General features: G+C 38.5%; 1 protein-coding gene across 3 annotated transcripts in view; it reads left to right on the forward strand.

Annotated features, from left to right (window-relative positions):
• The first annotated feature begins 1464 nt into the window (after positions 1-1464).
• The window catches only part of LOC129723274 (ras-related protein Rab-32), a 35525-nt gene continuing 11448 nt past the window's right edge, over positions 1465-25541 (forward strand). The window contains exon 1 of one of the 3 annotated variants that reach the window (XM_055677393.1): positions 1465-1649. Coding sequence is in view for 2 of the 3 variants with exons in the window: in XM_055677391.1 (XP_055533366.1) it covers positions 21703-23529 (1827 nt within the window). In the remaining variant the exon portion in view is untranslated. The other 2 variants (XM_055677392.1, XM_055677391.1) reach the window with 2 other exon arrangements.

A 25541-nucleotide genomic window follows, 5' to 3' on the forward strand; every position in this document is an offset into this window, starting at 1 on the left:
CAGATGAAGCGATTGAATTTTATCCAAAGCGGATATATACACAATGTAAAAAACACGTACTGCTTAAGCTGATATTTCAAGTGTCAAACACCTTCACTTATCTCGTGCTCAAAAGTAAACTGTTCATAAAATAGGGCAACAAAAACAGCTTTTCTGCATTCTCAGGTTCATAACCGATCCATTAAATCGGTAATAAGCAGAAAACAAAAAAACTTTTTTTTTCTATTTTTGGCCTATGGGCGAACCAGGTCAGATTTTTTCATCTTAATATATTTTTTGTTGATTCTCTAGTTTATAAAGTTACTCATGGATGACCCATAGTTTAAAAATTAAAAACGTCAGCACATTCTACAGAAATAAAACTCAGCTATATCATAGATGTGACTTGTGTAATTAAGACCCATCAAGTTTGTTATAAACAAACAAACGAACAATGGTATAAGGAATGGTATGGAAAAAAAAAATCTTGAATGTCATATCAAAAAATGTGAATGTTTGTTACAGTTTGAGTTCGACCGCAATTTTCTGCTCAGAATATATCAGCACCTAGCTAGATTTCTTTAAATCTTTAAGAAATCTGGGTTATTTGTTGGCAAATTTCTTGGATTGTTATTACCAAGATTGAACTTATCTTGAATGAAAATTGCTGTTTACTCAAACCAAACCCGGGATCGATTTGGAGAACTAAAAAATGAATCAGCTGTTGAATGGTTTTGATAACGTGTTGTATATTTTAGTCAATGATAACAATTACAACAGATAGTAGAAAGTTAGATAACGAATTACAACAGATAATAGAAAGTTAGACCGAACGGTGAAGGTTGTCACTATCGATAATGATCCGATCATCGACCTTTTTTATATCATTCTGTAGCAAGTCTAATATGATTCGTTAGATTAAAGTTATCCAATTGGCACATATAAAACATTACATCGTCAGAGTTGTAACAACGTTGGACCTTTACTATGCTCAGATTCACCACGCTGCTCAAATTATACTCGATTCATCGACATGACACTGACACCTAGATAAGATAACGTTCCTTTCGCTGTGGCAATGTGTTAATTTCTTTCACTGCTGTCTATCGGTTGAGCACCCGTTTCGGCTTTTGGGCTGCTGAACCCAGCATAACCGATCATCGTAAAAAAAACTAGGTCTAGGCCTTGGAAAAATTCGTTTCACAAGGTCTCTAATGGGTGAATGTTTAATCAACCGCGAAAGCTCGGCAAGACGAAAACGACGATGACACACGCACTCCGTCTCCGTTCGACTTCTTATCAATCATCGTAACCTGGAGCTTGCTCGCGGGATGCTCTTCTCTCGGGTGAATTGAGAGTTGACGACGGTTACAAGCGTAGTACGTACGAATACGAACCTCACTCCGTTCAACGGTAGTCTTCGTGACTGCATCACTTTGTAGGTCATAGTGTTTACTTAGGGCGCCGGTTGCCCGGTTATAGCTATCAGCCCCTCAGCCTAGAATGATAGTAGTATCGTGCGGCCTGACGCTTTGTTTATCCCAACGCGTGCAAACAGAATCTTCGCAGTGATAAGCTCCGAGTGATCGGAGATTTACTGGTGTGGTGTGGTGTGTAGAAGAAAACTTAGTGCTTTGTCAGGAGTGAGAGAGAAAAAAAACGAGAAAGAAGTAAGTCAAATATGCAGATTTTCTGATAAAACTAGATGCTGCTGCGGTGCACCTTGTACAACACATTACGTTAAAATTATTTATTACCCACGGTGCACTTGAGTACAAGTGCCATAGGAGGTGAAGTCAGACGGGTCGAGGATTCTTTTATTTTGTACATGTGACGATTGCACCGTATTTCATCCGTCAGTCAACAACGGAAAAGAGAAGAAAACAGAAGAAACAGACGGAAAGATGATGACAATATAGTGAGCACTTGCACTTGCTGCTCATTCGAAATCCCAAATCCCGCGGGTTCATTCTGGTAGCGATGGTCACCAGTGTCATAACGGTTGTTTCAGCGTTCGCCTCCCGTGCAGGTGCTCTTAGTGGATACAGTGAGCTCGAACTAGAACTTGGTTCGGTGGATCGTGACGAAAACGACGACAACACCGCCAAAGGTCGAAGACGGTCGTCAGCGCTGAAGAACTGGTTCAGACGGGATACGAACGGGGCAACATTGGCGCCACAATCGAGCAAAGTTGGAACCGCGTCCAAGGTATTGTGAAGAGTGCGACTTATGCTGAGTTGAGTGATTATAGAGAGGACATTGTCTCAGTTTGTTTGTATGGTTGGAAGTCACGGCCGAGCCTATTTTTGTCCTAATCACTTGGTTCGATGCTAGTGTAGGCGAAGTGAAAAACAGTCGTTAAGTGCGATTAAAAGTGATCAAGTTAATAAACAAATAATTTATCAACTGCGAAAATATTTTACTAGTTTTAGTTTTGTTGGTATTCTCAATTAGTTCTACCATGCAGTGAAAAGATGATTCCGGTCTTGGTTGAGCAATGAAGGCGACGCATGATGATAAAGTTTGGTTGAAAATCTTATGAGTGTCGCAAAAATTCATATTTAATCAATATTTGATGCCGTACTGTTAACACAGCTCAATCTTGCCCGGTTATTTGCTATATTCTGTACTACATTCATTTTTACCCTTCTTTGAAGCTTGCTATTCTACTATACCGATATCGTTCCTCCTGCTAATGACATAACTCTTTATAATTCATTGTAGCGAGTCCTTTTTGTCCTTTCTTTGACCAGAACACCAACTTTAAGATGATCAGGTTTTATGGACATCCTGAAAATGAAACCTTGCCTCCCAAGTCAAGAATTCGAACCCATGTGGTTACGAAGGCCTCCAAGCGTATAATCATACTTTCATCGATGTTTTGGTTAGTAAAACCTACTGCAACGCCGTAATGATTTGTGGTAGCTGCATCCTTTTGAAGTTTTGTACTAATATTGGTGAAATACTTCGAACAACTGAGTAGCTCAAAACTAGCTAAATATGTAAGTTTGACAACCATTATTCAAAATCTTAAAAAACTAAAACTAAAACTCATGTTTTGTAAATGCATCAGTCCATCAATTCAAGAGATGGATTATTCTAGTGGATTTCTGGTAAATTAGGAACATAAAAAACTAACTTGAAATCTGATATAATACTCAGGCATAAACACTCAATCATTCAGTAGTCTACAAAAACATCAAAACTAAATGTTTTTAAACAGCAAACAAGTAATTTTGAATCCGACAGCACTGAAGTGGTTTGATTACGTACAACATCGGTAACCTAGGTAACCTACCTTTCTTTACGAAAAACATAAACAGTAAACGGTGTAATCGTTTACTGGTGTAAACGTTAATCATTCTCAAACAGTTATAATCCAGTTTGCAAGAAAGAGAAAAATAGGCAGAGCCGGATTCATAATTGTGGGGGCCCAGTCTTGTGTAGGGGCACCAGTATGATGTCTATATTTAGAACCTTTATTTATCTTTGCAATCTGAACACAAATTTATCACGAAATTTTAGAACTTTCAATGAGATTTCTTTGCTGAAAACTTATCAATTGCCAAATTTGACAGCCTTGCATTCTTTAAAGTCGTAAAAAAGCAAGGCCTTGGTGCTACATTCCGATTCGAAACTCGATCTTCTGTTTATATTTATACACAAGCTTCACAGCCAACTGTTTAGTGTACGAACAATTGCGGGGCTAGCGCTTCGATCCTACTGACACTAACAGTTTTTTCTCGAGCCGAGACTCGAACTCACGACGCCAGCGGACAGTGGTCCAATAAGGCAAAAAGTGGAACTTAATTCCATAGCGCCTTTCACCTTCATCCTAGCTTGAAAGTGTCTTCAGAACAATTGTTTGTATGAACGACCCACATAATCGCAAATTGTCAAAAAATATAAAAAATTTACTATACTAAAAATAAAAAAAATAAAAAAAAATGTGTTAAGAGATAGAAGAATAGTTTATTCAGCAAAGTTGTTAAAAATTCAAAAATATGAAACTTTGTTGAACAACTGAAAATCCTATCTTTTTTCGGTACAAAGTTATAAAGTGTAATACATGGGATTTACTTAAAATTTAGTTTTTCGTACTCAATTTTTATTAGTTGCATTTTACACGAAAGTATTGTTCGAAGGAATTGTTGGGGCACACAAAACACACATTTTTGCCAAAGACCATATATCACTAGGACATTTCCTTACAAAGTTTTATCATGTTTTAGCTTATTTTTTCGATAATTTCAAGAACGTATAGGTTAAAAAGGGGCAAGTGGAATCATGATGTCAATACTTTTCCTTGAAGTTAAGCTGAAGTACTATAAACTCCTTTAGATTCCTTTTGTCCCAATTCACCCATATTAAAGTACGGCGAGCATATGTTACAGTAGGTTTTCATATATCAAAAATACTAACTTTTTTGTGTTAAGAGATAGAGGAATGGATTATTCGGCAAAATTTTAGAACGTGCAAAAATATGAACAAATGAAAATCCTATCTTTTTTCGGTACAGAGTTTTTTCTGTAAAAGTTACTTAAAAGTTAATTTTTTGCACTTAATTTTTGTTAGTTACATTTCACAAGAAAACGTTATTGTAGAGAAGCATTTGGACTTACAAAACACACGTTTTTGTTGAAGGCCACACATCTCCAGGACTTTTCTTTACAAAGTAATAGCATGTTTTAGCTTATTTTTTCGTTAACTTTAAGAACGTATAAAGTAAAAGGGACAAGTAGAATTATGATGTCAATACTTTTTCTCGAAGTTTAGCTCGAGTGCTCAAGTCTGTTATAAATTCCATCCGTCCCAATCCACCTAATTTTTATTCTATACGTTGTTGAAGTTATCGAAAAAATAAGCTAAAACATGCTATAACTTTGTTATCTTTATCTTTGGTATCTTTGTTGTCATCTAAAGAAGAACCTTGAAGCAGTTTAGATGGATTTGGAGGCAAACTATTGAATACTGTTTCAAGAAACTGGGTTTCATTAAATCGCTGATGCGTGCCTGTATGTGCGAACTACGGGCAACAAACAAGTATTCACCGTATTATATGTGAACGACAAGTATTTAGGCATACAACTCCAGCGTGCAAATGATGGACGGTTTCTGTTGAACCCACAAAGCTGCATCCAGCGACTAGCATAACGATTTGGGCTCGAAATGAAAAAAACAAATGAGAAGGAAGGTCGCTTGTCGATAGCAAATTAAGGTTTGCGGAGCACATTTCTGCAGTCACGGCTAAAGCTTACTCTCTATTGTTTTTTTTGAAGCGAAATTCGAAATTCTTCGACAATATTTACACGCTGAAGATACTGTATTGCTCGTTCGTGCGCAGTGTCCTGGAATATGCGGTGCAAGTGTGGGCGCTGTATCATGCAACACACATCAACCGGTTAGAACAAGTTCAGAAACACTTTCTCCGATATGCTCTTCGATCTCTAAACTGGAGGGACAGAACTAACCTACCATCGTATGAAAGCCGCTGTATGTTGATCGATTTGCCCACGTTGTCGAGTAGACGAATTTTCCTCCAACGTATGCTAATATTTGATGTGCTAACAGATCGAATAGATTGCGCGGACATTCTTGGAAAATAGCGATTCAACACACCCCTTCGATTGCTACGTCAACCTGAGTTTTTCCGCCGACCAAATCACCGCACTCTCTATGGAATGAATAACCCATTGGATGTCTGTTGTAATTATTTTAATGATGTGATAAACATGTTTGATTTTGGTGTGTCGAAATATGTGTCTAGACTAAGAATTAGTAGGGGAACTGCTCCATTATTCATCTCAGCCCGTATATTCATCTCATTCAACATGTAAACACAATTGAAAACAGGAAAAAAACGGAGGAATGGATTCATGGAATGGATTCTTCTTAGTTCACTTTAGATTCGTCATAAAGTATAATCTTAAAAAACTCACTTAAAAGCACTAAATTTGATATTATAGTCGGGCATCAGCACTCGAAACTCATTTAATCCGCGCATCGTTCTATACGGCTACAACGGGACTCGTTCTGCAGCCAACTAAAGTTTTTTTCACAAGCGGACCACTATTCATTTTAATCACTAAACAAAATCACTCACTACACTAAGAACACTTCAATCTTTGAAATGTTCACCTCAAATTTCCTAAAACAAGCTTGAATTAGCAGAAATATATGAGATGAATTCCTGTAATTCCTAAACTTCAACTGTATGTATTTTCATCTGTTCTCACTGCGTTGAAGAAAATCAAGAGTTGCCAAATCAGTTTCTGTTAATACGAAAAAATCATACTGAAAATGTTGAATTATTCCGACATAATTGACATAAATCTACAGCACTGTAGTGGTTACCTAGGTTACCAATTTTTCACGTAAACATCTGCAGCGGATATCTATGTAACCTACTACGACGAGCTGCGGCTACGTTCATTCATGATAATGTGATTCATTCATGATTAACAGTGAGATGAATATAGGGGCATTGTGAGATGAATAATTGAGCAGTGATTCAAGTTTTGAGATACATATGGAAGCGTTGTGAAAAATGGTTTATTTTCCAAAATTCAGGATAAATCTAGCTAATTTTACTAAATATACAATGCTAAACGATTCCATAAGAGCACGTAAGCATATTTAGTTTATTTGCTCAATGATTTCTTGAAAATTTGGTGTTTTATCCGTGCATCATTCGTGAATATCGGCTTAATGAGATGAATAATGGAGCAGTTCCCCTTTAATAATAAAAGGTGGCAAGCTACTAGATAATAAATCGAACTCTAGTTTGGTTGGTAGTTTGCAGCGATGCATACAAGACCAGACGCAGCAATCAGCGAAATGAATCATGGGGTACTTTCTGGCGACAAGGCATCTCCGCCTTAATTTGGGCAACAACAATGACGACCCAAAGGAATCGTGAGTGCTGATTGGGCCGGTGATCACTGAGACCGAAAAACCAACAGCGGTTACATAATCTCTTGCGGTGTGGTGCGATTTGTTGGGCGGTCAGAAAGCGAACCTGCGTTGCATTATCATCTACCAAAGCCGAGTTCATTGCTGCAGCGTGTCAAGAACTTCTTTGGAAACGGATCAGCTACAGCGACGATCCAAACGCGTATACAGTAGAGATGTTTGGGTTTGAATTTTTGTTAAATGCCAGTTTGGTGGAAAAAGATATTCAGGCTCGGGTAGGGTTCAGGTTTTTGATTAAAACATAAATTCGGATTTGGGTCGGGTACGAGTCTTGAATCCCGATACCCTACCAAGTTGAATAAGCGTAATAATGTCTAATATCATGCAATTGATAAAACTGCTAACATTTTGATACCGTACGAAGTTCGAAGCTTTGGGGTAGGCTCAAATTAATATAAAAAATCGACCCCAAAAAAATCTCGGTCCCATTTCGAGTTCGGGTTTCACCATTTCGGGTTCAGTTTTGGATCTCTTGAAAGAACAAATTTTGGACAGTTTTTAAATTCATAGTTTTATTGTAATTTGAATGCTTTTAGTAAACACATTTCTAAGTGTAAACTTTTTTTTAAATTTTTCAGGAAACATTTAATTTACCTTATTTTTTTAATTTCACATACGCCTTTTTACATCTTTTTCCTGTTGTACCACCAGGATGTAGAAAATTATAATGATCTAACCTCTCTACGAGTTTTTTGTGTATCTAGAAGAAAAGTTTTTTGTGATTTTGGATTCATGAGCACTAATTTGAATCATATTTCGTCTTCTTCTGGAACATTTGGTTTTGTTTTCAGGGATGTATTGATTGGTAATTATCAAGCAAGCTTAGCATTCTTTTCTTAATTTTTTTCTCCTTATCTTCCCTGGGATTGTTTTTTTTTGAAGAACGTGAAATCACTTCTAGCTCTTAATTATTTCAAAATTTATATTTTTTGTCAGAGAGCCCTCAAGCCTCTTGCTGTTTTTAAAAGGTGATTCAGAAGATAATTTGAAAATATTTCACAATTTTTGATTATAAATGTATATTTTTATTTTTCTGTTTTCAGATTTTTTTGTATTCAAATGATCGAAAATAGAATTTTTCAGAAAACGTGTGGATTTTTTAATTAACGCGCAGTGACTGCTGTTTAACTAAAGCTGAAGAATTGTTGTCTCACATTATGCTGTTGGCGGTTTTTTTAGAATTTGATGCCAAGATTTGAGTAAGATTCGGTGGAAAAAATGCCCATCTACTGCGTATATATACTTATTCATAATCTTGAGTAATAATCTATGCTATCTATCTAGCTATGCTTTATTTATGTACATTTAGCGGGGTGCATATTTGTTGAAGTATATATTATCAGTGATGCAATACTGCAGCTGCACTGCACGAATGTCATCAGTCTGGGCGCATTAACCGTCCGGAATAGTCGGGAAAGATTTACCATTTGGCAGCTTATCTCTTGCCAACGAATTACAAACAAGCAACTTGGGTACTTGGTCTTAACTTTATTATAGTTTTTCTCAATCATTTTCTACATAGTTGTTCATTTACATATTATTTCGACTGATTGAGGAAAATTTGAAAGGAAATGTTTTTTTTTTATTCAATCATTCTATAATCGGTATGACTGCAGATCCCTGGGCTCAAATTCAAAACAACAAGGAAGGAAACAACGTCGGCTTAGAACAGACAATCTTTGAGTTCATTCATAAAAACAAACAAGAAACACAAAAGCTACATGCGATCATTCGCACGTTTCTTTAAAAGCGTTCAGAGTGTTCAATGTTATCAAACATGAAAGTATTAAACATCCGGAAGACTACAACGATTGCAGAGGCTACTGCAACTCTGACATCAAACACTCGCTTTCCGATGTGTTTGCCGGCTAAGCATGAAACTGCGTCACTTCATTCTTAACCCTTAAATGCGCAATGTTGTTTTAAAACAACACGACTAAAACGTCTTAAAATACACGTATTCCAGTATTTTTGGGAATACAATTCATTAGAATAGCTCTCTAGACTCTAACGAAGAAAACTTAACTGCTGGAAGTGCTGTATTTGAATGTTTTGTTTTTATTTTTGCTGTCAAAATCTCGGAAACGAAAAAAACATGGCTAGATTCTCGACTGGTGCTGACTGTCTTTGAAAATGAATTTTAAAATGAGGTTAGTTGTTAATGAAAATGTCTGAATTATCAGTAATTATACTAACAAAAGGTCACTTTTAAAGTTACTGTTAACAAAAGTAATTGTTCAGACTATATTCTGCGATAAAGCCACAACGTTGTTTAAAAACAACATGGTAATATTTGTATATTGAAAAGTAAATCTTTCAATTTTTTTATGCATATTGGTTAGTTTTAGAGCAGTAAACGTGTTAAACATAGATTTTATGGTTTAAGATGCTTTTTAACGTCGTGCGCATTTGAGGGTTAATGCTGGCTGAGGAATCTCGTTCTCAAAATACCCGCAGCCAATCGCGCTCATTTGATTAATAATGAGTTTGGAAGACAGTTCATGCGGTAAGCCACTAGGCAACAAATTACCACTGATAAGCGGCTTAAAAAAGTGTCCAGCTTGAAGTAATCACTCGTTTCGCTTGGCAGCAGTTTTTTTTTTCTCTACTGTAACCTGTACGAGTCGTACTTTCATTGGCTTCCCGGTTTGGCTTTCCAACCTTCATGCAATCGTGAAGTCGATTCATCGTGACAAATGAAATGGAAACATGTATGCATCGAAACACAAACCGCGTCTTGGAAATGCGTACTCGAAGTCGAGGCTGAGAAACTGTAGCCCGACGAACGGAGACACTCGCTGTTTACGCTTGATCCGTTCCACCGGGGCTGGTGTTGTATCGTTTACCAAGCAAGACGAAATGCCAATCCAGCGTCGGAGGATATCGCATTTCCTTTCCATTCCAGTAGAGCCCAAGGTGCACTTTTGAGCGAGAACGACAAGAAACACGCACACAGGAAGAACTTGTTTGTTTTCTTCTTGCTGTAATTTGGTTGGGGGAAAGGGGTACCGGGAGGAGTCCTTGTTCCGTGGTCTCGTGGGTCACTGCTGGAAAAGGATACAAACGGGTTCGTATGTTGCATTTTATGCAATTGGCCGCAAGGGCGCGCGAAAATGTCAAGTGAATGTGATATTCTAGTTTTTACTGACAGGGCCAGAATGCGGAAAATTGATTTAAAAAATCTTTAAACAGTTATGAAGGCCTTACCCAACAACAGAGTGCAATACCTCAACTATTTCTATCAAACGACACTTGTGTGCAGGAGTTCTGCACATGCGTTGTCCCTATTCAAAAAAATTCATCTGATTTCGCACAAAAATTGTGCCTGAAACAATTCTGGATAGTTTCTCAAGATCAGCATTATTTTTTTACCTCATACGTGTCCAAACCCAAATTTGCTGCTCTCGTGCTTTTGGTCATTTTCATCCAATTTCGAGAAATTTGGCATCATGAAACTCAGCATCACCATTAAAATCAGTGTCAACAGTGCTGCGACTATTGTTTTATTCTTTTGTGATGTTACTTAATAATAGTTTTATGTGTACAAGATTCTAAAAAACAACAACAAAGAAACAAGTATAATTTCAATTTTTTTTCTCTATGTTCAACTGACGAAAGAATCATATATTGGAGGAAATAGTACCAAGAATCAACATTTATAATCAATTTTGCAAACTCTGTTTGCTTCTTTTTTAATTTTTGTCAATGAAAATAAACGGATTATCATTAAATAGTAAACACAAATGGAACAGTGACTACATTATCAGTTAATAGTGAAACAAACGAAGAAGGTTTCGTTACTTTTGAGATTTGAGACACAAAAAATAATAAACTTTTTGTGCCTTATGACTGTGCATTAGGAAAGAAAGTAAGAAAATATATGACAGTTTTGCGCTCATTCACACATACGCAAAAGAATCCCGGAACGTCCTTGGCTCTAATTCTGAAACACCCACTGTTTAGATCCCCATTGTTTACTTGGGAATGAAAAGCTGTGATACCGTGTAACCAAAACTGAAATAAAAAAAAATTGCCTGGATGCTCTTGTCATAATTTTTCTCTACTCCGTATACGATCGACGAACAAACTGATACACGCACACCAGAAAAATTTCAGAGGGAAGAAACCAGTAACATGTGCCAAATATGTGTGACAGTATGTGTTGTTTCTTGACTGGAGATGAATGTAAGTAACAAAATTTTTACAAAAGGAAGAATTTTCCGTTATTACTTTTTTCAATTGTTTCGAAAATTTTGCGTGTGGTTGTAAAGGCCATTATAAGACAGTCATGACCTAGCAACAAAAATCATCGAGTTGAGGAAACAGCGCTTTTTCTTGTTTCGGGTATTTCACCTGTTTGGGGTGGGTTATTCTTATTTTTTCGACATAATGTCGTGAAATAGACCCTAATCATAACTTCTTCCCTGAAAAATTGCCTTTTTCGTGAAAATTACAATGAAAAATAAGAAAGAGAATGATATGCGATTATTTAGGCCATCGAGTAGCAAAATAATCGCATACCAGTCTCACTCTCAACCGCTCTGTGTAGGAGTAGTCATGTTTTTCTCAAGTATTTTGGATATGGGCACACGTTTATGACTGCAGACAGCTTCTATGCTGCATGTAGAATGACGGAAACGTCCACCTATCACTTACTCCGATTTTTAAGGTCGTCGTTGAAAAAGCGAAATATAAGGTTGTAGTCTTGGATATGCTGCTAGATAGTTTCCTTTCTTACGTCTTCGGTGTTTCGCAATACGTGCTGAATAAAATGATTTCACATTAGCCCTTGCACTTAGCATATTGGAGAAGTGGTATTGAGAAAGACAGCTTTCCAATTTCATTACAACAGTGACTCGATGGAAGACAACGGCGATGAAAAGAGGTACAAGCTGTTTTTAGCTAAGCAACTAAAAACGATTTCTTCTGAGTTCTGACAATTTCAACTCGAATGATCATTTGGAGCGAGCAGATCATCCACAGGAAATGAAACATAACTATAGGCTATTATCCCTCTGACTGACGAACCAATAACCTTTCGGGAACGAGCTTCCAGAATAGGTTGCAGTTCCAGTGTCTTAGAATAAACTTTCGTGCGGAATTGATTTGAAACAACTTTGCATTCATCAATTATCTGTAGATTTTTTTAACAGTACAGAGCTAATAAAACAACACCAAGTATTTGGATTGGAGAAAAAAAATATCGCCCATAGTCAGGAAAAACATTTGGTGGGACTGATATGCGATTATTTTTAAGATGAGACAATTTTGCCTCACATTGTTTTCTAACTTTTTCGAATAAAACATACAATTTTGTTTTCTTAATCGATAGTAAAGCAAGAAATAGATGGAATCTGATATTCAACTCAAAAACGATGAAAATCCATAGGGGGCTGATATGCGATTATAGGTAGCATATCTCATCAACAAACGCAATACACCATTCCAGTGCACATTGAAATTTGAGTGCACGCTTTGACAAATCATGTTGTGTCAAACGAGATTTGTATGGAATATGGCATATGGAAAAGTTGTATCTACCAGATACGACAGATGAAAGACTTTTTTGGTGGCGTTTACAGCGGTGTGTGTATTTTACAAAGGTGTTTACACCGACGAATTCCGAGCTATGTTGGCTTTGTATTGAATGATTTTTCGCAGCCATTTCTGAGTCAGGTTTCCTATAAAAACCAGATCGCAACTTGTCAATATTGCACTAAGGAGGTGCATTTCAGAAAAACATGCACTGAAGCAGCGACACAAAGGGCAAGAGCAGAATCCACGGCAGATCGTATCGGAGAGCAGTGAAGCTGCAGGCATGAACTCGGATATCCCATTTTCTGAGGTGATAAAAGCGAAGGCTGCCTCGCCTCTCCGGAAAAAAACCCGATCTAATAAACAACAATAGTTTTGTATCTGGCACCGTAGAACCGAGTTGCATAGTGCAGAGTTGAATAAACGATTTAACAAAACAAATATATTGTTACTTGACTGGAGAAGATTGTCACTGCTGTTTAAACAACAAATTGGTGACAAAAAGGAGAGTTTTTCGTTATTACTTTTAAAGTAACGAAGAAAAATTCTGCGTGTGATAAAAACCAGCAAAGGCTAAGTTGTTGAGCATTTAAAAAGATACATTGATGTCATGAAACGTACCATAGTCATTCTGAGTTCTCTAGAAAGGAAAAAGCAAAATGTACGTTTTTCCCATACGAATCTTACGCAAATTTAAAATGCAATAAGCGGATACAAAATCAACCATCGATATCCGATTTTTGGGGCTGGGAAAGGTTCTTATGATAGTTCGAGACCCTCCCCTACTGTAAAAAGGAGAGCTCCCATACACTCCGAAACACAAATTTCTGCTTAACGTTTGCGGTAAAAAAATGGACATTGCCGATTTTTCATGGATTTACCTTTAATCGCACTGACGAAACTACTCATGCATCATCAATCATAGTGACGCATGAGTTAGCAAAAAAAATTTGACAGCTCTATCAGTCAAACTCTAACTGTGATGGCGAAAAAAGTAAAGCTACTCTGTTCAGGAGTGTGCGCGTTTAAACAACGATACCCCGCCGCGTCAAAAACGGACATCGTGCGGCACTTTGTGGACACCGGGTAAGCCCGTTCCGGCATCTACAATATCTTGACACTATTGGACAACGATCAGAGCATCGAAAGAAAGCCCGGTTCCGGACGGCCAACGACTCTGTGCGACAAAAAGCTTCAAAGGATACTGAAGAGGAAGACGGAGGGAAAAGTGGCTAAATCGCTGCGTGCACTTGGCCGGGAGGTTGATGTATGCGGTAAAACAGTGAAAGAGTATCTGGAGAACATGGACATACATGTCAGGAAGCGGCAGTGCCGTCCACTGGTCTCAGGGCTGCAGGCAATGACGCAGCGCCAGCGGTTGAATAAAATGGTCAAGTCGATTTTCCTGGCGAATCGCGACTTGGCAGTGGTGATGGACTACGAGACCTATCTCACCCTGGATGGCAACGACTGGCAGGGTACTTCGTATTTCACTTCTACCACGAAGGAAGTGAGCTCCAAGGTAAAAGTTATTTCACACACCAAGTTCCCTTAGAGGGTGCTGCTGTGGCTGACAATCAGCGAGAATGTGTTGTCTAAGCGGCTCTTCTTTCGCTCCGGGCTGGCCGTGAACGGGGAAATTTATAGTACGAAGTGCCTGCTAGAAGTTACGTCGTTTATCAAGAAATACCATAAGGACGAAGACACGGTGTTCTGCCCAGATTTGGCGATTTTTTTGCGAGGAAGCTAACATGATTACCTTCCATAGGAAATTTATCAAACTCAATTATCTGTCTTATTTTTCTTTTAATCACCATCCGAAAAAAGTCCGTTTATTGTAAGATTTGGACAGCTGCGACCATTGCACACTGGGAAAAATGAACAAAAATTCCCACTAATTAGAAGCCACTGGGCTGACAACCTTAAATATAGCATTTCTTATTTAAAGTTGGTCAATAAATCGATTGGTAATGGTTTCTTTTAGTGCAGGGCACGGAAAATGGTCTATTTTGCCCCTTTTCACCCTAGTTTTGCGTACATTTGGAAACATAGACCTTTTCCGTGCCCTGCACTAAGAGAAACCATCACCAACCGATTTATTGACCAATTTTACATGAGAAATGCTATATTTCAGGTTGTCAGCCCAGAGGCTTCTAATTAGTGGGAATTTGGGTCCATCTTTGTGGGTGTCATGAAAAACTCATGAAAAACTGTTGTCTCGAATTAGGTAAAAATGGCATATCAGCCAATTTTTTAATCATGAGTGGCGGGGTGCTCATTAACTCAAATGTTTTTTTTTTATTCACCCATTTAACTCAAATGTTGAATGAGTTGAATTGGATGGTCGTGTATATGCCGTGCTGCATTCTGTTCTGCATGGTGTCACGCTCGCTTTTCTCCGAAGATCGCCCATAACTTTCGCCAAACATGTGAAAAGGGCCCATGTGCATTTGTAAACAAGCCAAATTTTCTCATTTTGTGATTATTACTAGCGTACTCTATCCCTACAAATAAGATTTGTTGGTAAAAGAAGTTGTTTTCAATCAACAAATCTTATTTGTATGGGCAGATTAAGCTTGTATTCGTCAAAAAACGTGAAATTGTGGCTTGTTTACATATGGCACATGGGCCCTTTTCACGTGTTTGGCGAGAACTAATTTACAGAGAATCAAATCAGAATATGTATCATACACACAAGTTCGTGATGCTTCGATAGACTTCGGTTTCGGGCAAACGATCAGTTTTGGGGCGCTTAAAAAAAACCGCATCCCTAATCACCGTCAGCAACCAAAACAGCCAATAACGAGCCTTGTTGCAACAGAATTTACTGACGCTGGTGCCAGTAACGAGAAACCGAATGCTGCGCCTCTTATATAGGTGACCGATCCTTAAATAATTTATCAAAAAGAAGAAAAAAGTACAATTTTCGTTGTAATTAATATTTTGCTGCTTGCGTACGCAACAAAACCCAATGTCTTTTTAATTGTTATTGGTTCGATGATGTTTTCAAATGACCAGATTCATGATAGTGAATTAATCAGAGTAGATTTGCATTAATTTTGTCAGTACCAAAATTATCGACATTAATTACTTGCATCGGTTAATACTCCATAAATGTAATGACTTTGAGCCATCCAATACATTAAACATTAACACACCTCCTTTGTACTGGTTCCAAAATAGCACAATAGGTGCGCTAAGTTTACACAATATTGATGTAATTCCGCACCAGCTAACTTTTGCGTGTACCCTTGAATACGAGTAACCTAAATCAATGAATTTTCTGTAGCAAAGAGGATTAGAAAAACAGTGGTTTGGCACATTTACGTCACTTAATCTCAACGCGGGTTTTGTTGTAGTAGAATGCAGGATAATATTAAAAAGAGAGAATAGGAGAGAAAAACGTAAGAGATGAAGTGTTTTCTTGCTATTTTTAGCGACACCGCTTACCGTGAAACGCACGGCCTGTTTAAATAAACCGTTGCGTAATACAGTCTATGGTCAATTCGAGAACAACATTAAATTTGTTGTTTATCGCATGACATAAAGTGTACAATAGGGTGCCAATGGAAATCGACTTTTTGAATTTCGTTTCAAAAATTTTGTCTTCTCGAAAATACTACAAGGTATACAGCCCTAGGGTTGTATGAAATGGTGACGTGGGACTAAACACTGTAATTAGGGGCCATCCACATACCACGTGGACAGATTTTTAACGATTTTGACTTGACAATTTTTTTCTTTTGCCTACAACTACATTCGCTGTATTACGAAGACAGCTTATATACGTTTATTATGGTAAAGCCTAGAATAATAATGTATCATCTAACAATTTTGAAATATAAAAAGAGATTCTGTATCAATCTTAGTAAATAAACAATAAAATCACAAGCATTCGCAGGCTCTTACTCTTTTATAAATGAATATATTTAGGAATTTACTCTTTCGATACTACCCAATCACGATTATTTAGTTAATATCGAAGATAAAATTAAATAAATATCCGTTGCAAAAATTTACAATTCTTGTTGAGTAAATTATGGTAATCATATTTATGAGATAAACTTTCAATCACCAACAACAGCAGCATTGCAGTTTTTCCTCAACTGCGCACGAATAGAAATGTACGAACAAAAGTGTACCACTGCAATACGAATAGTACCGCTGCAGTACGAATAGAAGAGTACCACTGCAATCATAGACGACGAGAGACCTGCAGTTCTTTACTGGTACTGTTGCTTTTACCGGCATGTTTTCTTTCAAGACATCAGTTTTTATTAGGTTCTTCGAAACCTACAGCGCAGGTTTAGAAATTGTTCAAGGATGGGTATTGTTTCAAACTTTTAAGAAAACTTTTACCTTCGAGACATCATATTAGTCTAAGCTCATGGAAGCAAAAATAAATTGACCTATTGGGACGGGGAGACCCTGTCAATTTTAATTTCGATATTGATACAGAGAATATCACAGGGAACGGATGGTGTCCATTCACGTCGTCTGTGCTAGGAATGCTCGCATGTAATTGGTTCATTATTCGCGCAAATTTGTTATTGAAAGTTTTTAACAATTTTACCGCTTAGCAATGAAATTAAAGTGATAACTAGTATACTGAAAAATTGTTATACATTGTATCTATCCAACAACATATTGGTTATTGTTATCCATTATGTGGTTGTGCTGTTATTAACGTTTGAAATCTGACGCAACATTTGCCAGTTTCATTTCTAATTTTACAAAATGCATCCCAGTATAGTAAACAAAGACGTAGGCCCAAGTCAAAACCTCTATGAAAATCCCAGTTCTATCGTACAGCAGCCTCCTTCCCAACACCAGGTATAGTCAGCAAATTTCATTCTACAGACGAATAACCATTCGAAGCAGCATTTTGTTGTGTAGTCTGAAAAAGGATATAAGCCTTGGTGCTACATTCCAATTCGAAACTCGACCTGCTGTTTATTTATACACAGACTTCGCAGCCAACTGTTTGGTGTATGGGATAATTGCGGGACTAATGCTACGATCCTACTGACACTAAGAGTCTCTTTCGAGCCGAGATTCGAACCTACGACGACTGGCTTATTAGGCCAGCATCGTACCTCGAGACTACCTGGGAGAAAAAGAACATTTTCTCGACATTCCTTCACCGGAATCAACTGGTGATACTAGACACCTTGCTTCCCATGGGAAAAACAGCGGCGTTCGCATGGCAGCGAAATAAGTAGGCGACAAAAAATAGCGATAGAGTTTCCTTCCTTGGTAACTATGGGTGACAGAAACAAAGCCAAGAATTAAAACGCAGAAGAATGACAGCGTGAAAATCGGACAAGAGAATTGTTACACTCTATTGTTTGAGAAAACTAGGTTCAACTAAAATTTGGGCATTAAAATCAGTGTAGCAGCCGACTTGATGCCAAACGGTCGTTATTTTCTCCGCTACGAGAACTTGTATGTATTACAAGTCTGGCACAATTTCCAAAAAAAAAAAATACTTTTTCAAATCATAACTTTTTTTCCTGATTTATTTATGATCGTACGATTCTCAATGTTTAGGTAATCATTTGTAGTTTTCATTGAACAATTAAAATTGATTTATAATTTTTTTTAACTTTTTCTCAATTTTTTTCAGAGTGTATTTTTTCTTTGAGAAGACAAATTTATTATCTACAACTTTGCTGAAGACTTTATACCGACCAAACAAACCAATTCGACTCTAGAAATACCTTCCCAAAATTGCACTTTGGATAGCTTTCGAAAAATAAGTCGTGTTCCAAACAATTAAACCAATAGTGAAATTTCAGCCAAATCAAAAATAACAATTAAAAAATATTAAAACTGGGACATTTTTTGTGGAACTGCGCACGCCGCTTTAGAAGAAAGTTTGCGAGCAGGAAGTCTTTCCCAGAGAGTTGTTTAATTTAGAGAATTTTTTTTGAAACAATACCAGATCTTAAAGTTCATGCATTTCTAAGACACTTAATTTGAAAAAAATTGATTTCGACAATTGCTGTGCATTTTTCTATCGGTCAAAAAAGTGAAACTTTGGCCGCATTGAGGCTCCACCTCACAGCCTGAAGTCCGATAAAGCTGAAATTTAAAAAAAAAAATTTAAAAATTTAAAAAAACATTGAAGATCACATACTCTTGAGGGAGGGAGGGGGAGGTTGAACCCTGAAGCTAATTCAATTACGCAGTTTCAGCATTCAACTAGGGTAACTGACGGCTTCATTGTGGGCAGGATTCAGTTTGTCAAGCTCTACTGTTTTTATTCCACTTAGAAACTCAATGTATGTTAACTTACCTTGAACGTTGAAGTTTTTCTGTTCGCATGAATGAATCACTCCATTGGAAACTCAAACATATTTATTGTTTTTTGACAAAAATTAAACTGCCACTTTTACACATCTAGCTATTTCACCCGGCCGAAGAAAACTTCCACGAACACACATCTTCGCCGCTAGCGATATTTGGTTACGATTTTCTCGAGAAATATACATTTGTTCACCCTCAAATAACCTTAGTTCCGTCGTACTAGCGAAAGCAAATAACTCATGCACTTTGAATACTCACAATTAATGGAGGATACGGGATGAATGAAACTTAAATTTATCTAACACATCCAACAGGTTGGTTTACTTCGTTAGCAGACAGCACGGCATGTTGCTGGTGTGGCAACAAGCCAGAACAAAAGAGAACTGTTTTTGTGGCAAAACGTGCCGTATCCTTTTTTGAACAGAGTTTATGACATGTGAAACCATGTTTTGATGTTTATTGAATTGCAAAAACTTTTATTGCTATTTGCATATTCCTACACAAAAAAATTACTTTATAAATCAAATAGATATAGTAATCAGATTTAGAGTACAAACATATTTTGCGGTCAATTTGAAGTCACTGCATACGCTGCGCACTGTACAAATATCTCGATCCCTTTCGTTCTGAAACAGTAAACGACAACGTGTATCAATCCCTCGACAATCGTGTGTACAGATGCGCAGCAAATACATGTACAAAAATACAAAAATGACATCACTTGTACTAATTTGCTCATACAACTTATGGCGTCAGAATTCTACTTATACTTAGAATAGCGGAATAACGAAGAACGTTTATTTGCAATTCATAGCAATGAAATTAGATGAAACGAGTGTAGTTTTACAAGTTTTCTTTCTCTCTCTGCCACTGACGAACTAAACCAAATTTTGACTACAATGGAAATGGCTTGATCAAAAAGGAAATGTAAGAGTTTCTTTTTTACAATTAAATTTAGAATCTTCGTTGAACTTTTTGTGTCTTTTCTTAATTTTTCCAATAGGATAAAAAGTAGAAAAGTATGCTAGAAAAATAATAAATGAAATTAAGCAGCTTACTAAAGAAGGATGACACTTTAAAACATGACAAACGACATAGACGGACGAGAATTGGTAATTTACCCTACATTAATTTTCTCGAAACAATTGTTAGCGATTGGTAATGGAGAAGTACCAGTTGTGATTTTCGTTTCATTGATTGCGTTCCCGCAACATTGCTGCCAATTGATATCGAGGGAATAGGAACTCAATTCGAATGTGTTTCCGAATATCGTCCAGAATCGAGAGCAATGACCAGAATTAAGTGCACAAGCAATCCTGGCGGCGGGTGTCGTTCTCATTCCGATACAACAATCATTTCAAACCAGTTGCCTTTTGAGTTTGAACGTGTTAATTACCCAATTTACCATGCATTTGCAGTGATATTAAACAAATCATATGTCCGCAATGTTCGAAATTAATTAAATCAAGAGAAGAAAATGGGCGAGACAAAGTTTGCTGGATTAGCTAGTATTTAATAAATTGTAGAATGCAGTACAGCATTTGTACATTTTAGTATAATGATAGCAGACCTTAAAAATGATAAAAATAAATATTTCATCGCTAAAATTTCGCAAACAGGTATATTAAGTGGCATTGCATTTCACTTTGTTGCGCAAATGTCTGTCGCTCGCTACAGAGCAACAACGCGTACATACCGCGTTGGCAGACTCCGCTCCGTCCGGAGTTCGGTTTCACCAATAGCCCGGCGTCTCCACTGGTTGGACAAATGCATTCCTCTTGTCGCGCTCACTTAACTTGTGCATCCACCGAGCTGCGATTAATTAATCGAAACGAAAACTCGGTTTTCAATCTTGCATTGACATTTACCGCAAAAACAAACATCCCGCAATCACTGCGAAAGGATCGACTTTCCACCACGCAACCAGCAAGCAAGATTCTTATTCTTCTATTCTCCAGTCCCACGGCATTTATGAATCGATGGTTGATCGCACGCATGACGGTTTTGCTGCTACCCTATGTTTCGTGTTAGGGATCCCCTTCAAGGTGGTCGTGCAAATCGTGCTGCTGATAGTAAGCTGAGCACGCATTTAATAAACATAATTGCTGTCCACACTTTTTCATCGCTCGTGTTTGCTCATGTTTCTAATTTCGGACGGATGATGCGCATGTTCGGAATCGCACTTTTCCGTTGAAACCTCATTATAGAACTTTTACTGTGTGGATTAGGACAAACATCAAAACAATAACCTCCGGAATTCCGACGCGATAACCTTTGATTAGGATTTAGTCGCAAAAAAGAACCGGCGAGCAATTCGACATTCAACAACAAGAACTATCTCGTTGTAAGTTTGGTTCCGATTTCGCCAAGGTGAGGAAGCAACTGGGGTTTATGTTGAATTGTACTTGTTTCTCGACTCGATCGGCTTAGCGGAGCGCATTCAGTTTGGTAAGGCCTCTAAGGGTGCAATTTGATACTCTGTTCGGTCGGTACGTTAGAGACGGAGAGGAGCATCGCTGCGGCCAGACTCGTTCTCACCGTTTGTTTTTCACAACTTTGAAGGGATATTATTATTCTTGACTCATTTCTGCGGTATCGAGCATCGGCATCGAGTAGAGGTCCGCTGTGTGGTGGTGTGAGTTATTTATGTAACGACTTAGACGACGACTTCGGTTAGGCACTGGAGTAATCAAATTAGATTTGCTACGGGTGTGCAGTATCAGTCATCAGTGAGCCACAAAAAACCGACCCGACCGTACCGTACGAGTGCTGACTGCTTCCTTTGTGAAATTGACTAACGAGAGCAAAACAAAAACATTGCTAAACGCGAGCTCGCAGTGTTTCCTGGCATTCGAGACAGACGGTCGGTTGCTCGGGCTTAGCGAGTGTCAGCATCGGACAGCATCCATGGATAGGATGGAATCCGAGGACAGTCCGGTGGAGTTTTTGGTGGAATCCTTATCACCGACTGCTTCCGAACTCGGATCTATGTCCGATTCTCCAGTCAGATCTCAGCCAAGACAGAAGAAAAAGAAGAGTGGACTGTCCTTCAAGAAGATAAGAAATAATGCGCAAAAGTTAATGCCAGGACGTAAGAAAAGCGATGAAGCGGGACATAGTGGGGAAGGTCTGCCTCCGTCTCCTCCGTCAACTCCGGCGACGGACGAGATGAAATCAACCGAAAGCCTGCCGGCCATCAATGAGGAGCAATCTGCACTGCAAGCCACCAAATCTAGTGATGAAATTTCTGGTGTAAAGAAAGGCAAAAAGATCGCCAAAGCCAACCGGGCAGCAAGTTTCGTGAAAAAGCTTGCCGGCCGAAAGGGCAAGGTGGCTCCCAATCCTACCGGCGGCAGCGCAATGGAGGACGATGTTTCCGCGTCGACCGCCGAGACTCCGCTTAGTATCAAGCGGCGAACCCCGGAGGGAGCCAATTTGAGCGTCTCCGAGACCAGTTTAAACGAGGCTGACAAACCGAGTGACACTTTCAAAATCGAACAACTCGATAGTGAGCCGAAAGTAATTCGAACAATTACACCGAAAAAGACAGAAATGAAAATCACGCTGGTCAACAAACAATCGCTGGCAGCAGAAGGCGAACGGAGTCCTAGGGCTTCTTCCGCTGCCACCGGTATTCAGTTACCCGAGAGGTCGGTTGCAGTCGTTAAATCGTCGTCGTCGGCGTTGCACTCGTCGTCATCGCCAAGCGTCGGTGATAGCGCAAAACCAACTTCAGTCGCCAGTGTTGGTGGGTCGAAGACGGTCGCACTCAGTCCTGTCGCTCCGAGTTCGAGTACTAAGCCAATTAGTCGTCCTGTAAGTCGTTCACCGCGTGTATTAACGACAGCCATTGAGGCCAACATAGCCATTTCATCGAACAAACAGATTATCGAACCCAGCCAAGCCGTTAAAAGTGTCGAACCCTCTGAAGTAACTCTACCGGAAACGACGGAATCTGATAACGCAGTAGAAACGCTGGAAGTTCATGACAACGCTGTCAAAGCTCAACCTACGCAAGACATCAAAGCCGCGGATAAATTGAAAAACTTTTTTATGAAGAAGGAAGCCCAGAAAAAGTCCGCCTCCACCACCACCGCCGCCACCGTCGCCGTTACCATCCCGGAAGAAGTCGCAACATCCTCGACGTCGTCAACGTCATCGTCAAAACCGGCCGAACCCAAAGTTACTACCGTTCGAACACAGGAAGCAGCCAAGCCCTACCAGTTAGGGAACAACCTTAAAAATCCCAATCTATCCGGCTTCAAAGCAAGTGAAGCGGAAGAAAAGTCACCCACGACACCTGGAAGCCCCCCACCAGACGCACCGGGTCAGGATGCAATAGTGTTCAATATCGGTAGCCAGGTTCGGCCGGATCGTACGTCCAGTGCTAAGCAGCAATCGACACTTCTCGCTCCGTTGGTTCCGATCGATTCGGTCCCCGGTACTAGTGCGGGCTACCCAACCGGCTACGGTGCCAGTCAGCAGAAGTCACTCGAGGAGTACAATTCGCTGGAAGGACGCGGCTCACTGGACGACGGTCAGCTGAGTGAAAATTCGCGCCGAAGGATTGCGTACGTTGCGCATCCGACGCTGTTCACCCCGGAAGAGGAAGAGCTGGTAAGCGGCCGGCCATCGTTGCTGCAGTCCGGTGAATACTCGCTGGAATCGGCTGATTTTCTCGAGTCCAAGATGCCACCGCACGGGGATCTGCTGCTGGAGAAGACCGACAACGGGGTGAGTGAGAGTGCGCGGGCGAGTTTGTTTTGTGATTATTTTCTGCTTAAATTTTTTCCGGGCTGGTGATTGGAGTCAGTAGCAGCTAGTGGGCAGTGACAACGCAGCTTTTGTTTTTGTTTTTTTTTTTTGTGTTGGAAAGGTGCTCCTAGTTAGATAGTTTTTTTGGATCACGGAAAAAGATTTAACTAATTGTTTTATCATGTGTTACTACGCCTGATGAATAAACCCTAAGGTGAATTACGATAGGCAAACCTTCAATCAGTTATCAATAATTGCACTGAAAATGTTTTGTTTTGTTTTGAATGGTTTTGTACACTACAAACTTTATTTTTTGCATTAATGTGTTCCGATGTTCTCAAAAACTGAAACATGTCTCAAACACCGCGAACGTTTGAACATTTTTTTAAATCGATAACACTGGCTAACACAAGTGCACTCCAAAAGCTCAAACCGAAAAAAAATTAAAGATTATAGCTATTCGACCATTCCTGTAAATTTTGGTGTTCCTAGCCACTAACTTTTTTTCAGCGATTTAAATGAGTTCTCTCGTAACCATAACGTTGAAACGACGAACCTCGCGCGCAATTACTATGGTGATGGAAAGGGGCACCAAAATTCATAATAATGGTTAAATACCCATAATCTTTATTTTTTCCCGGTTTAAGCTTTCAGTGCACTTTTTTTCATTTTGTCAAGTATAATCGAAGTATGTTATAAATATTCATGAAAATATATTTCTTTAATAGTTCAACTTATCGATTTATACCGATACCGATTTATAACTTTTCTCAGTTTAATTTCTAGCAATATCACATTGATGGATGATAAAAACTCTGAAGATTAAAAACGTTATTTCGATAAATTAAAGGCTACTTCGAATGAATTTATTACTAACTTTCGACAAAAATCTTTGCAATCTTCAATTGTTTTGATTATCTTTTGATAGTTAACTAGTTAGCAATTACAATAGTTTGAAGATTTGGTTGCTTAGACAACATTAAGAGACTCGGTGCTAGTAAATCGAGATCGTCAGATGGCTGTGAAAATTTTAGTGCTGATGATATAAAAAGCTACTTCTATCCAAACTTTATTCCCGAATCAAGAAGTGTCCGTATGTTGCAATCAAATTCTAGTCTTTTTCATTTCCGGTTGATTGAGGATCATGAAATTATAAATGCAATGTTTTCTGTTAAATCAAATGCTATAGGATAAATATCTCTATCAGATTCTCGAATATTATGTTACCCCTGGCTTTACCGATATACAAACATATTTTTAACTCTATTCTAAACACTGCAATATATCCAAACATATGAAAGCGTGTTAAAGTTATTTCTATCAAGAAAAAAGGCAACTCTTCTTCCTTGTCGAATCTTCGCCAAATTAGTCTTCTCTGCTCATTTTCAAAAGTTTTCGAGAAACTTATCTCTACTCAGATCTCAAGCTTCATCAATGAAATGAACTTTTTGACTCCTTATCAGTCGGGTTTTCGAAAAAATCATAGTACAAGTACTGCATTGATGAAAGTGCACAATGATATCTCTCAAACAATAGATAAAAAAGGTTTTGCTGTTCTTCTACTGATTGATTTCGCCAAGGCATTCGATAGGGTATCCCATCCAAAATTGATACATAAACCGACTATTTTTTTCCAGTTCTCTAACTCTGCCGCAAACCCAATAAGATCATATCTAGAAAATCGCTTTCAAGCTGTGTTCTTTACTAGCTCTCTGTCGTCGTTTGAACCAATTAAATCTGGTATACCTCAAGGTTCTATTCTTGGTCCACTTCTTTTTACAACCTTTACCAATGATTTGCCATCCGTATTGAAGTACTGTTCTGTACATATGTTTGCTGACGATGTTCAGCTTTACTCATGCGTTTCCAAATACACTAGTCACTCAGAAATTGCTAGTTTTTTATTTGTAGTAGGTAAAATAAAATTTAGCCCTCTTAATTGGAGTTAGGTAGGGAATTATGCGGTCGGTTTGTTTACCGTACCATGTCTG

Source organism: Wyeomyia smithii, chromosome 2, assembly GCF_029784165.1.
Source record: "Wyeomyia smithii strain HCP4-BCI-WySm-NY-G18 chromosome 2, ASM2978416v1, whole genome shotgun sequence".
Classification (NCBI taxonomy): Eukaryota; Metazoa; Arthropoda; class Insecta; order Diptera; family Culicidae; genus Wyeomyia; species Wyeomyia smithii.